The sequence below is a fragment of the Amblyomma maculatum genome, chromosome 6, assembly GCF_055883805.1.
Source record: "Amblyomma maculatum isolate TAMU_Amacu chromosome 6, ASM5588380v1, whole genome shotgun sequence".
Lineage (NCBI taxonomy): Eukaryota > Metazoa > Arthropoda > Arachnida > Ixodida > Ixodidae > Amblyomma > Amblyomma maculatum.
The window spans coordinates 20756686-20770712 of NC_139349.1; the positions used below are offsets into that span (position 1 = coordinate 20756686).

The 14027-nt window shown below is 45.4% G+C and overlaps 1 protein-coding gene across 1 annotated transcript in view; it reads right to left on the reverse strand.

The window, feature by feature from the left end:
• Positions 1–14027, reverse strand: part of LOC146185209 (methanethiol oxidase-like) — a 123668-nt gene that overhangs the window by 21845 nt on the left and 87796 nt on the right. Inside the window, exons 6-9 of the mRNA XM_084606180.1 lie at positions 13346–13527; positions 9924–10002; positions 7949–8070; positions 2743–2808 (exon numbers count right to left, since the gene is read on the reverse strand). Of these exons, the coding sequence (XP_084462306.1) occupies positions 2743–2808; positions 7949–8070; positions 9924–10002; positions 13346–13527 (449 nt within the window). The remainder of the gene's footprint in view (positions 1–2742; positions 2809–7948; positions 8071–9923; positions 10003–13345; positions 13528–14027) is intronic.

Genomic DNA, 14027 nt, shown 5'->3' on the forward strand with positions numbered 1-14027 from the left:
CATAGCATACTCTCACAGGTGTTAAACTTCTGAATCGGAGCTAAAGAATTTAAGAGTTTCTAAATGTGTTCCGTGCTGATTGCTTGCAAAGTAAGCACCGAGATTGTGGTTTCCTCTTTCCCGTCTCTCGGCAAGAATAACTCACAAAGCTTCGTTATTAGCATATAAAGAAGATACGTCGCAATATATTTCATCCTTAAGCCGTGGACAAGTGATTAAGAAAAAAAATCCTCTTTGTTTACCGCCAGCTACTTTCTAAGCAAGGACTCTCGGGTTCCCACTTTAGAACAATGCGTTAACCTGCTACCACATGCTTTTGTAACGAATAAGCTGTCCGTTCTAGCTTCACATGCAACCCTGCACTGACGTTGTCATGGCGACTTGGCTCGAACCGACCCGGATGCAAAGAGGAACCGAGAGGTAGGCGTTGGTAGCGACACAATGGAATCCCCTTCTTAGGAAAGAGCTAGCATTCTTTGTGCGATTTACAGTTACCTTATTCTAGTCTTTTCTTTTCCAAGAATAAGTATTATGCTCTGGCGCTGCAGCACCTAACAATAGTGAAAGTAAATTCGAATGGCAAACAATTTACAAAGAAAGAAGTTCGGTGCGGTCACTTTTTGTATCACCGCTTTCCGTCTCTCTCAGTGTCGTCGTATGAGCTAAGTTGTCATTACGCGTTCATCTCGAGCAGTTCAGATGTGTCTTTTTTTATATATCTGCGAACTACGTTTGAAATGCGGCAGCATCACTGCAGCTTACGTACTCATACCCTGTCATTTACAGTGAACACCGATTATTGTCAGTCTGAGGCTTAGTATAGAGCTATAAAGATGAGGGACGGTGAGACAGTGAAGCTAATGCAGTCATTTTGAAGGCGAAACACGCCATAGCACACTACCTGGCATACTTACTTGATGCGCTGTTGTTTTTTATAATGCACGAGAAACGTTGGAAGTGGTAACGCACAGCGAATATAGTGATACGCCTATTTTATCATACATCAGAGAACGAGCCCTGCCTTCGGGTTTTCCAGCCTTTCATACAACGTTCTACGTGCACCATAGGGGTAGACCGGTGGCGAAGAACGAATAATGAATGGATAAGAGCGTCCCCTTTGAAATGGGATGGTAGCAGTTTCCACCATCCTCTGCTTTTTTTTTTCCTATAGCTGGAATGCTGTTAAAAATCGCGCAACTATTTCATCATTTAGTTATTTGATTGTTATTTTTACACTTACGTTATTTTTCTGCTCTTCAGCCACCAAACTTCTAATTGTTTTTTACTAACTTGCACCGCAGGTTCATTCACCCGGCCACTGGTGGCTCTAAACCTAAAGGCCTCAGGGATAGTGACTACGCATGCGTCGAGATCTGGATGGATAATATTGCATTCGAGTATAAAATATTCAGTTGTTCCTATGAATTTACCACACACTGCACATCATGCAGTGAGGTATATTATTGGTTAAATTTCGTTTTGCAGCTGCGTCTTCTAAGGCACCTAGATCTAGCTTCAAAAAGTAGGGCACTGTCTATTGAGTAATCAAATAAAGACTCCTTCCTGATCTGTGTGTTCAAGTTTCGATATGTTTCTAAGCTCTGCTTCTTTTCCATAGAATTCATCCAATGTTTACCTTCTTTGTCTTTTACCCGCTGTTTAACTCTCTTTATTTCTACGCCATTGTACCCTGCATACTTACTGGTTAGTTTTCTAGTTCTTTTCCTTCATTTTGAGTCAACGCTTTTTAAGTACAGATAATTCAATATTTTATCTGCCCACCTGTTACTGTCCAATTTCCTCATGCGTTCCACATATAATATTTTACTCTGAACTTACAGTGCTTCGAAAGATACCCAGCCCATATCTTCCTGTACCGCCTCATTTGCGGTTTTGCTATAGGCCCTCAATGCCAATCGTCCGGCGGCTCTCTGATTTATTTCAAATGCCGACTGTACCTCTGCCTTTAAGCCCGAAACCTCATTCCTAAAAGTAAGCCCTGGCACCAAAATTCTTTTCCAAATAACCCTCAGCGCCTCATACCTATCGCAGCCCCACAATGCCCTTTGTTTCATTATCCTGGCATCTCTTCGTCATTTCGTGATAACATACTGTTCGTGCTTTTCCATGTATGTCAGTCCTTCGTTCATCTAAACACCGAGTTAATTATACTAAGCCACTCTGGGTATCTCATGGCCTTGTATTTTAAGCATTGATAGGCTTAACCGTCGAAAATCATCAAAACCGACTAAAAAAAGCATAGACAAGCACCCCACGGGACTGCCTTTCGCCCAAATATTTTACTACATTCCTCTTCTCTTCGATGCGGAATATCAAAAAACGTGCAAAAAAATAACTGCTCCACTCTTTTTGCAGGTTTGATCCCGCGCTCCAAAAATTCGCATTGTTTTCTTTTTGTCTTAGCGGCTAGCATCCAACTGCAGGCAGCCACGGCTTTCCTCGCACATTGGTTCCTGTGCTGATGTTCTGAGCAACACCATTTCAAGCCCCCCTCCCCCCCCCCCCCCCCAAAAAAAAAAACAGTTTGAACAATGCTGTTCTTTAACGCTTAAAATTGGTCCTGTTGATTATGTTTGTTCTTCAAAAGCCGAAATGATGCTCTAAAACCGAACGGTACGTGGCTTTTGAAGTTTTGTGTTGCCACCGCCGACAAAAGCAAGCGCGCATAAATGCTGGCCCAAAGGCGCAAGGCAGTTCAAGTTTGCGTATTCACGTGCGTACCTTCAATTCTTCGTCATGGAGCACCTTGACTGGCCCGTTCTTGTAGATGGAGCCGCCCGTGAAGACCTGCGCAGTTAAATGATGGTTCTAAATGTTGATTTAAGTATTGGCTGAGGTGGTTATAGCAGCACTGACGCCATCCATATGATAATTCAGTTAGCAAAACAGCTCCTCGCGCGTATTTGCTTTCGGCTCCTGAGATTCCTAAAAGAAAGATGCAAAAAAAAAAAAACACGATTGATATCTGATCAAGCATTACCGAGAAAAAAGTTTGGTATGATGAACGAGCCCCTGTGGGTAGACTTGATTATTCGGTCATCTGAGCCCACTTAGAAATTCTAGATTTTCTGCGGCGCAGAAGATGAACAAACTCGTACGATGATGTTGAAGAAAACGGAGAAAAGTTAACAATTCGTTAGAGGTAGCTCGATATGCAGGGCGGCGGAAAATCGCGATGGGGGCTTTAGTTTTAGTTAGCAGTTCACTAATCTTCAATGATCAGACAGGGACTTGATTTACAGTGGTAAATCAAGAAGTGGATTTTCATAACAAAAATACCGCTGAAACCTAATCAGGTGCTTTCGTAAGATCTTGAACATATTCGTAGCATCAAGATATAAGACACAAAACGGGAATATGAGACACCATACATTGATATATGTCCTCTAACCGACCGATGTTGCCTTCACGTATTAGTGAACTCTAAAAACTACTTTTGAAAAATAATATCTTTAGCCCGTGTTTCGAAATTAGCCACCATCAAGAGTGCGTTATTGAGCAAAACTTAATCTACAGACGCTCCGTTATAAAAAAAATTATCCACGATTACGTTACTACCTAATGCGAACTACGCCGCTTGCGAATGAAGCGATTGAGAACGGGAGGCACGCACCGTGATCAGCTGGCTTTTCGAAAACCGGAGAGCACCCTCACCGCCACGCAGGAAGAGGGGGGTACCCCCTCCTCCTCTTTCTGCATGGCGGCGACGGTGTTCTACTCAGTCACGTTATGGTGGCTATAGTCACGTTGCCGTGACTCGCTAGCGGCGTCAGCGGCATCAGGTCGCTGCTAGCGCTGCCTCCGACGACCCCCCCCCCCCTCCCTCCTTTTCTCGTGTTCTCCGGTTGCTGCGAGGCTCCGGTTGCCGAAGCGCCGGCTCGAACTGGGGGGCTGAAAGGGGGGTGGAACGGGTTAAGAGGCCGACGACGCAGACGCGAAACTCAGGAATGGGCGCCAAAGAGCTGCGCTGTAAAACAAGAAATCAAAGGCACTGGCAAAAGCAAATTCACCCCTCTTTGTCTGGGAAGCGATATTGGACCTTTTCTGCTCGTCGAATATCATGTCCCTATTGTGGCATTTCATCTTTGTTCGCGGCTTCCTAATGCATCAGCAGAAAGTATATTTTGGGGGGCATTTCATGCTGTCGCAACTCAGTGGGCAATAAAAGTAATATATATTGTTAAACACATCTTATGACAAATTTCTTCATATTTGTGCAGTTTTCGATAATAAGAATGCCGCCCGTAAAATTTGTTCCTGGGAAAACGCTAATATCCTCTTAAGAATCCGAACAACGTGCATCAACTCAAGTCAGCTTTATTTGACACTAACATAGATGTTATCCTTGTTTGAGGCTTAACAGAGGGGTTTCGCTGCTGCGCAAAACATTGTCATTTTCGGTACAAACGTATTTCGCATTCACGCTGTCATAAGTGCCTCGAAACAAATAAAGCGAAAAAAAGCTGAACAAAAGGTATGTCTCACGGCAGCGCTCAATCGATATCTTTCAAAAAGGCGTACGGCAAGGCATTTCCTTTTTTTATCTTTCTTCAAGTCGCATTTGCTAACTCGTGCAGAATGAAAACTTTCCAGGTGGAGGGAACCATGCTCCTTCCCGGTACGACGTTCGTGTTTGTGTTCGGTGGGGTTTAACAAACGACGTCGCTTAGAGCGGTCGCGACAGGCCGCGTCGCCCTGAGCCGAGGGCAGTGCACCTGCCGAAGAAAAGAGACCCTAACGAGCGCGGCTTTTCCACACGCGCGCCCTCGGGGAAAGAGTTCACTTGGCCTTCAACGATAACTAACGACGCGAGAGTGCAGCCGTAACGCGACGTTTGCCCTCAGGGGAGAACTCCTCGCGTCCTTTTTCCTTGCTTGCTCAATGCGTCCGATCGCTTGAACTCGGCACAAGCCAAGGTCGAGGACTCAAATGGACATGGCAGCTGGCGGGGTGCTGGCAACCTGTCTTAGGTAATGTACTGTTCTAAGTATAATAAAAGAAATAATAGATAGTATTTCAAGTTAGTTTTTTCTTTTTCTAATTATCATCTGGAAATATATTTCAAATTTCTGTTACGCAGTCTTCTACTAATGCTTTATATCCTTTGCATGTTCGATGCAACAGAAGAAATATTGGCTCACCAATACAAACTTAATGTTCCTTTGGGTATTGATTGTGCCTTTGCAATGAAATCCTAAACTGGAGCATTTACAACCACTTCAATGACAGGAGATAATCGCTCAGCGTCAAGCAGACAGAGAAATCTATAATTCAGTTAATCCTCGAGTTTCAAGAAGCAAGCGACAGGTTCACCCATTTTCTTTTCTATTGTGCAAAAGAAAACTGCATTGTAGAATCCTACTGCGCCCATTGAAAGGATGGTCCTTTACGCTGTGCTGAGCACCTGAACAACAGCGACGAAAACCACTATGCAAAAGCGAATGAGCGCGTTGCTTGGTAATCATTTGGCAAGAGGAGGCGCGATTTTTGCTAGCAAATGCGTGACCTTGCAGCCGATTCCAACCTATATTATCTGGAGAGAAGCGTTAAAGGTATGCTGAGGACAAATAAAAGTCACCCTATAATTACGTTGTAATCACAAAGCAGCCACTCTAACTTGAATGAGATCTTTCCTAAACTAAAGAAGACCGAAGGACGAAATACAAGTTTCGACCTCGCCTGCTGATTCTGCGTATGAGATAAGTGTCTCAACACCAGTTATTTTTAGAGCATATCTCAGAGGCTAAGCTACCTCGCCATTGACTTCAAAACGGCTGCAAACACTGCGCTTCCGCAATGATTTCACAGAGCTATGTCTATTGCCCGGAGAATATATTTAAATGCAATTTTTGCAGCGACAAATGCGTTTTTTGCTCGTGGAAAAATGTCTGCACGGCCGTAAGAAGCACGGGCATTAATTTCTACTGTGAAAAGTTTTGGGCCGCATAAACAGCAGTTTCCTTTTAGATTTGTTTGTAGGTGCTATTTATGGGAACGAAAACGATAGCAGTTTCTCCACCTAAAATAGCCATAACAGTTAAATAAGAAGGCAAAAATGGTTGCCATAAACCAGATATTTCAATCGTTTGTTTTATGTGCAGGTTCCTGCTCAAGTTGTCAAGCCATATTCGCAACTCAAAGTCGTCCTCGCCTCCTCGCAGCCTGCTCTAAAAGCTGCCGATTCATGTTCAGCATATATTCCGTTGTTCGGGCGCTATGAAACGGTATCGCAGTTCTCGAACAGTCTCGACAAGGTCGTATACAAAGGGCTAGAAACGAAAAAGCTAACTTCGAAAAAGATTTGTTGCGTTCCATTTGAAGTGCCTTCTGGCTGTAAGTGTCCACCCCGTGTTATTCCCTCAAACACTCGTAGGGTTTATCGTGGTTAAGCCGAATTATCGAGCGAAAGGTATTTAGCTTGGCTTAGACTGGTAGTAATTCACTCTGCAGCATTAAAGAAATCACAGGGTTCAAGCACCCTATGCCGACCAACTCATCCTCATGAAACTCGCTCATATATGTTCCCATCCATAACCAATCAGCTACGTTAGAAAACTACTGTCGTCAGCTGTGCAGCATTGCTGAAGTTACACGGTTTAAGTTACCGTTAAAAGACGGGAACACCGCACTACACTTTGGTTTAAGACATGTTGTTTCTACAATAGACTCACAAGTTTAAATTGAGGACAGGCTTCGGAATTTTTCCAGCTTTCGCATCTTTACTAGTAAAGGAAAGCTTTCGCTCTAAAGGCGACAGCGACCATCGTCGTTTTTTCTTTATTTTTCAAATGATTCCATTCAGGACGACTTCTTTCTCGGCAATAATCAAAATACCTTGCACTCACTAATTTGATGTTGCATATTATGTTGTGATTAAGCTATGATTTTGTAGGCGCGTCATCGCTGGAAACTAAACTTCTCCAGAAGTATTTGCATTAGTATTTCCAACTATTTTACGTTTCTGTAATTAGTACTCAACGTTTAAGTGATGAGGCTAACATAATTGACTTCGCTCGAGAGGCTGAGAGCCTCTCTCTCTGTATGGAGAGCAAGTAGGCGATAAGCTGGTTAGAAGAGGAGACGTGCATAATAGATTCGTATTTATTGTTTCCAAAATATATATCTCACTTGTTTTTGTATGCCCCAATCGTACCCAACTCTAACCCCCCCCGCCCCCCCCCCCCCCCCCTCGCTTTCACCGCTTAGTTAATCGCCGTTTTCCAAGCACGGATTCGTACCTCTCAGAAAAAATAGTTATTCGTGTGCATTGCCCTTCCAACACGATGACCTCTCTCAAGAGCCGTCATACCTCGACGGCGATCCTGCGCAGCTCACGATGCGATCCAGATACCTGTACGCATGGAGCTGTACGGGGCGGCGCTTTCGGCGCTGTCACCAGTGTGGACCTTCGGTCAGATTAGGCAGCAGTGGCTGGGCTTCGCAATTCGTTCGTCTTTGACAAAACGTCCTGATTCCACCCCACAAGCAAAGCACCAAGCGAAATTAGCGCCGAGGACATGAATATGGACGGCCATCTTTGTTAGCGTTGCGCAGTGTTGCCAGACAGGTAACTTTTTCTGGAGTTGTGAATGGAAGCAGATCATGCCGATTTCAGGTAACGTGTTTATTTGTCCTCTGGAAATTCTGGGCAGTAATTCAGAAAATTCGAGGAATGTTTTGGAGCCATTTCCTCTAAAGCGATCCGTCGAAAGTAAAAGTGTTCCTGAACGCTGTAGCATTTCGGAAAAAAAAAAAAAAGGAGACTAACACAAACTAAACTCATGCCATGTGCGCAAGATACGCAAGAATAACTTATACAAACGAACGACACTTGTCATGGTTTCTGAAGTTTCATCGTGTAATCATGAAGTTCGACTGTAGTTCGGGCACAGAAGATTCAAACAAGGTGCCGTTTTATTTGGCTCACCTTCCCTACCAGCTTCGGGTGGCTTGTGTCCGTGATGTCGTACTGCCTCACATCACCGTGTATCCAACAGGCGACGTAGAGGTAGCGGTCGTCCAGGGATATCAGTATGTCCGTTATGATCGCTGAAGACGGATCAAGAAGCAAGAAAGACATACGCGTAAGAAAACAAAACAAATGCCACTCTAACGTCATCCACTTCCTTTTTCGGGCTGCAAAGACTGTATGATTTTAGCAAGCGCCGGTAAGTTGTTATGCAAGCGGTGCTTTACGTAAGCAGCGATAAAACAAAAATCGCGTTTCCTGTAGCAAAAGGGACAAGGAAGAAATATATAAATTTTACAACCAGCATTTTCATTTTGCTCACAGAAATACGGGCCTGTTATCATCGACTTTGTCGTTTGCTGATACAAATTCCAAACCTTTCCTCTTTTTAAAATGTGCACCCTCACTGCGCATTTTAAATGGGCGGTGCCACTAATAGACATGTAGCTCCAAGGAAAGCAGAAAGTTGGGCGAGTTGGTGATTCATGATTAAATTTGGCGCCAAGTGCCAAGATTAATCCCATGTAGCTTCGCTAGGTAGCAAGTCCCTGTCAGAATTCGGAGGTTGGCAGTTATAGTCCTTCCGCATGACCGCGTTTCTCACCTCTGCCCTGATACTGAACCCTGTCAGACGATGCTTGTGCGAGACCGCTAGGGCAGGGATGAAAGCGGACTGACACAGCATATGTGCTTTCCGTCCATGAAAACAATTTTAAATATATGACGGCCATTCGCGGTGTTTGTAGGTGTGGAATAGCGTCGTGGAGCGCATGCCATAAAGAAAAAGAGAAGTGGCAAAAACCACGCTTTATAGCTTGGCACCTTTGTCAAATCTGATGCTACATTCAGGAAACACTTTATTGCAGTAGTGAACTAGGAGCTGCAAACACTGGCCTTAAGCTTGTGCAGTTCTAAATTATATTGTTGTAGTATCTGCTTCAGTAGAACCTGGTGACGCCGACGGACAAATATCGCCCCGTTCTGCAACCTTCGCACTTCGAACTGTGCTGCGGTAGTTGCATGCTAAATAAGCTACTAGTTGGTATCACACCACTCTAAACTATGTTATAAAAACGGCTGCGTCACAATTTTGGTGCGAAAGGGAAGAACTATGGCGCCATATTGCAGTCCGTTAGTGGTGCCGTACGAGCAAATGGCTCGCCAGAGGGGATAATAGGGAGCTGCCCTGCCAGAGGGAGGAAATATGCTGTGCATGCCGTCGTCTCACTCACTGCTTAGGTTACTAGACAACGGCTCTTGCGGGGTTATCTTTATGAGTACTATCGAGTGTTGACAACGACAAACAGATTTTCGCGTAGTAGAGCGAGTAAGGTTTCCGCCTTAAAATATGGCCTTGGCAAGTCACGAAGATGGTTTAGAAAGGCACGAAGGTTGTACACTCATGAAATTGCAACTCCACTAAACCTAAACCTGGTAAGAAGCACTCGGAGTATAACTAAACATAACCGACAGTGCATCATGTCACTTTCCGGGAAATTGCTGTTATCAGCTGCGCCAAGCGCCCCGCCTCAATGGCACGCTATTAATAACTATTATAGGCACACGCCGTGCTAGCTTTGTCCCGGCATTTTTACCCAGGAGAGCTGGAAAGGGAGAAAGATACACACTCTCTCAGGGGAGGCCCTCGCTGCCGGCACTCGCGAAAGAGCGCCCACGAAGGCAGCGCGATAGGACGCTCCTAGCTCGGGCAGAGCTGTCTGGGAAACTTACCGCCCTTGTAAGCGACGACAGCGTAGGTTGTATGCGGACACATTTTAAAGGAAACTTGTGGGAAAAGAGTTCGCGTTGCAAACTTTGTTGTAAAGAGCATATAAGATCAGAAGCAAGAGCACAATACTTGCACAACGACCGCCGCTGCATAGATGACCGAAGGAGGAACCGCGAAGGCAGCTGTAGTAATGGATTTACTCACCCGGCATCTCATCCATGACCCAGCCTTTCACTTTTTTGGAAGGAATGGCAATCACCTTTTCAGCAGCCCAGCTTTCATCCTTGGTTTGTTGACATGACGTTGTGAGAGAGCAAAAACTGATGATTAGTTTCATCACAACAAATAACCTGGAGAGTTGGAAAAACTCAGTGAAGCACGACCCTACGGCGTAGATGCAAAGCTCCGTTTAATTAAACCTACTAACTTACCTGCGTGGCCTACGTGCACATGTCTATCTCTGCACCCAAAGGTTCTCGAAGGTTCGTTTCCTCTCACACTTCCCTCTCAAAAGAGAAGCATCTCAAAGCGGTCATCTCACGTGGTCTCGTGGCGTCACTGAATGCTAGTATCCATCTGTATCCGGCTATGTTAGCAGCTAATTATGATTCTTCTGGAGACATGTTCGCAATATTTCCCTCGTAACGCCAATAACGACTACAACGCTGGGTTTTCTGGAGAACGCGGGTCACTAATGCTATCGCCAAAATGGCATCAAATTTAGGGAACACAGCACATCATTCGTGAAATTTTGTACCAAATGAGGGTGAACAAAGCTGGTTTCTGAGAGATTTCACACACACACACACACACACACACACACACACACACACACACACACACACACACACACACACACACACACACACACACACACACACACACACACACACACACACACACACACACACACACACACACACACACACACACACACACACACACACACACACACACACACACACACACACACACACACACACACACACACACACACACACACACACACACACACACACACACACACACACACACACACACACACACACACACACACACACACACACACACACACACACACACACACACACACACACACACACACACACACACACACACACACACACACACACACACACACACACACACACACACACACACACACACACACACACACACACACACACACACACACACACACACACACACACACACACACACACACACACACACACACACACACACACACACACACACACACACACACACACACACACACACACACACACACACACACACACACACACACACACACACACACACACACACACACACACACACACACACACACACACACACACACACACACACACACACACACACACACACACACACACACACACACACACACACACACACACACACACACACACACACACACACACACACACACACACACACACACACACACACACACACACACACACACACACACACACACACACACACACACACACACACACACACACACACACACACACACACACACACACACACACACACACACACACACACACACACACACACACACACACACACACACACACACACACACACACACACACACACACACACACACACACACAGTGAAAAATAGAAGTAACATCGTAGCTTTAATGCTTATATAATAATAGCTTTAATGTAGCCTTGCTGCAGAGCTGAGATCAGCCGACCTTCGTCAAGAGAAAAGACTAAGGGTGAGGACACGCGACAGGGAACAAGGGTCTGTTTATCTGAATTCGGCGTGGATAGTGTGCTTCGGGACCCTTGAGAATAGGGTGGGTATGTGCGCTCTTCAATGAAATCATCCTTTCTCTCTGCGCCCTCATGTCTGCTGAACGGAACTGATCCTGATTACATGCATCTGCAAATGTAATCATTCACTCGCCCTATGACATTAATTACCGCAAGCTGTTCCTCAGCTATTTGAGTTATCCATCTAAGTAAGTTTTAATATCATGCTTTTAAAATTGCAATCGTTAGTGATTTACTGCTTATGGGCTCAACGTCCCAAAGCGACTCAGGCTATGACAGCAGCCGTAATGGAGGGCTCTGAAAAGTTCGATTACCTGAAGTTCTTTAACGTGCACTGACATCACAGAGCACGCTGATGCCTTGCTTTTCGCCTCGTCGAAAAGCGACCGCCACAACCGGGATTCAACCCCGTGTCCTTGGGCACAGCAGACGAGCGCCCTAACCACTGCACCACCGCGGCGGGGCTAAAACTGTAATGATCCACTTAGGCTAACTAAAGATGAATTCTAATCGCAGATCTGGAGTACTTCCAGAGCAACGTTTTCTGCTCATTTCGGAGCAGTTGTATTCCAAACGCAGATCAGGAACACGGATCGCGGATGGCGAGCAGTCTCCGAGCAAAGTTCGCCCCGTGGAGCAGTCAAGGCTGATCCGTCGAAATTAGCGGAGCCGACCAGAAGTTTGCATGACGCATTTTTTTTTTTTTCAGCAGCGCCCTCTATTTCCGGTAACTTTTCATCGTCGCCGCGCCGGTACGGTGGCGCCGGCTCCGCCATTCGCGCTTTGTAGCAGTACTTAAGGCCCCTATGGATGCAAATTCCTGCCGAGAACTGGCACTTTCTCTCTGGTACAGCGATTTGGAGAGGAACCTCAACTCAGAGAGCGACTGCAAAATGCGAAATTGTTTATGTGCTTCTATTTCGTAAACTTAAATTCATTTTTGTACAGCTCTGCTTTGGAAGGTGGAAACGTGCACCATGAACTTGTTTTAATTCGAAAAAAGTACCAAAGAACTCTGCGTGTGCCTCCGCGTTCGGCTGTGTGACCATGAACGAAATAATCGCGGAGACTGTTGATGTCAGCACCATCTTGACAAGCACCGTGAGCAACGTAGATCTGTTACACGTTTGAAAACAGACCGCACGCGTACATGGAGCGCAGCTAGCCAAGCGCAAGGAATGACGGGGTTTTGCTATGTCACTTCGCGAGCGCCACCTACTTGCTCTGGCCGGAGCACTACAGTGAATCCCAATGCAGAGTCGGAATTCAAGCTCTCCGTCAGATTCAGGCGCTCTGTTGCGGAGCGTGCGAACCGTTCGGGCTCTGAGAGTGTAATTCACCATAAATTGGTCACTTGAAAACATAAGAACGATTGCTTGCATGCATCATTACATGTTTAGAGAAACTAGAAAGTACGCAGCAAGGTTGGTACTGGTACTTGTTTACTGATTATTAACAGCGTAAACCGACAAAGAGGATGCGTAGCCTTGTTTAAAACCCTGCAGTGACATGAGTAATAGCAAAAAATCAGCATAACACCATAAACTACGTTTGGCAGTTTTGAGTCTGCGTATTATTTCTGCCCCCATAACCTTTCTCCTCACTCCATAAAAGGGCATTAGGAATCCGTCGTGCGTGCAAATGCTTTCGTGCCAATACAAAGGGGCGGTGCACGCGTGTTGAGCACACCTTATCAAAACAAATTCGCCCAAATGCACTTTTATGATTATGTTTGCTCCTTTTAGTAACGAGGACTGGATTGTGCTAAGGAGCACAATGGCAGTACGCGGAAAGTTCCCGGAGCTGCTCACCTTTGTCTTGAAGAATCGATAGATGGTGCTCCCTAAGGCGCAGCCTACGAAACCTTCCGCGGCATCGGGGTTGTGAAGGAAGCGCACTTCGAGCGGCATCGCGCCTTCGGGACCAAGGTCGATCGTCTGCAGTTTACGGCGGTACGTCCAGTCCCATACCACCAGACTGGTGCCGTACAGCCCTGAGGAAGGGAACCCAGATTATAGGAATATCGAAACCGCGAAGCTGCACTTGCTGAGGACTGCTGTTTTTCTTACGTAGCTTAGTGTACAAATCAGCGAAAACCTGAGCCATCCAATTTTTATATTCCAAGTTCGAACATGATAGACTTGGGATCATTAGGTCGGTCGAAGAGAACTGTCTAAAATAATGTTTTTAGCAGTTGTGAAAACTTCGATAGATAGTGTTCACTCCGAATCGTGTCCTACAATTTTGCGATTAAAAGAAAACTGCAACTTGTCCTTTTGCTGGAAGCTCGTTCGGTAATGCACTGGAAATTAAATACCGTATTTGCCGCAATTTACTCAGCCTTTCTTTTTTCATAAATAATGGTAACGATAACTCCAAAACGTATAGCCTCAGACTCATTGCCGCAGAAATTGTAGCAATCAAGCTTTTCCTCACTGGCTATAGTCGGCGTCACAGTTGCGGGCATGTTGGAAGCGTTAGGCTCCACTACGT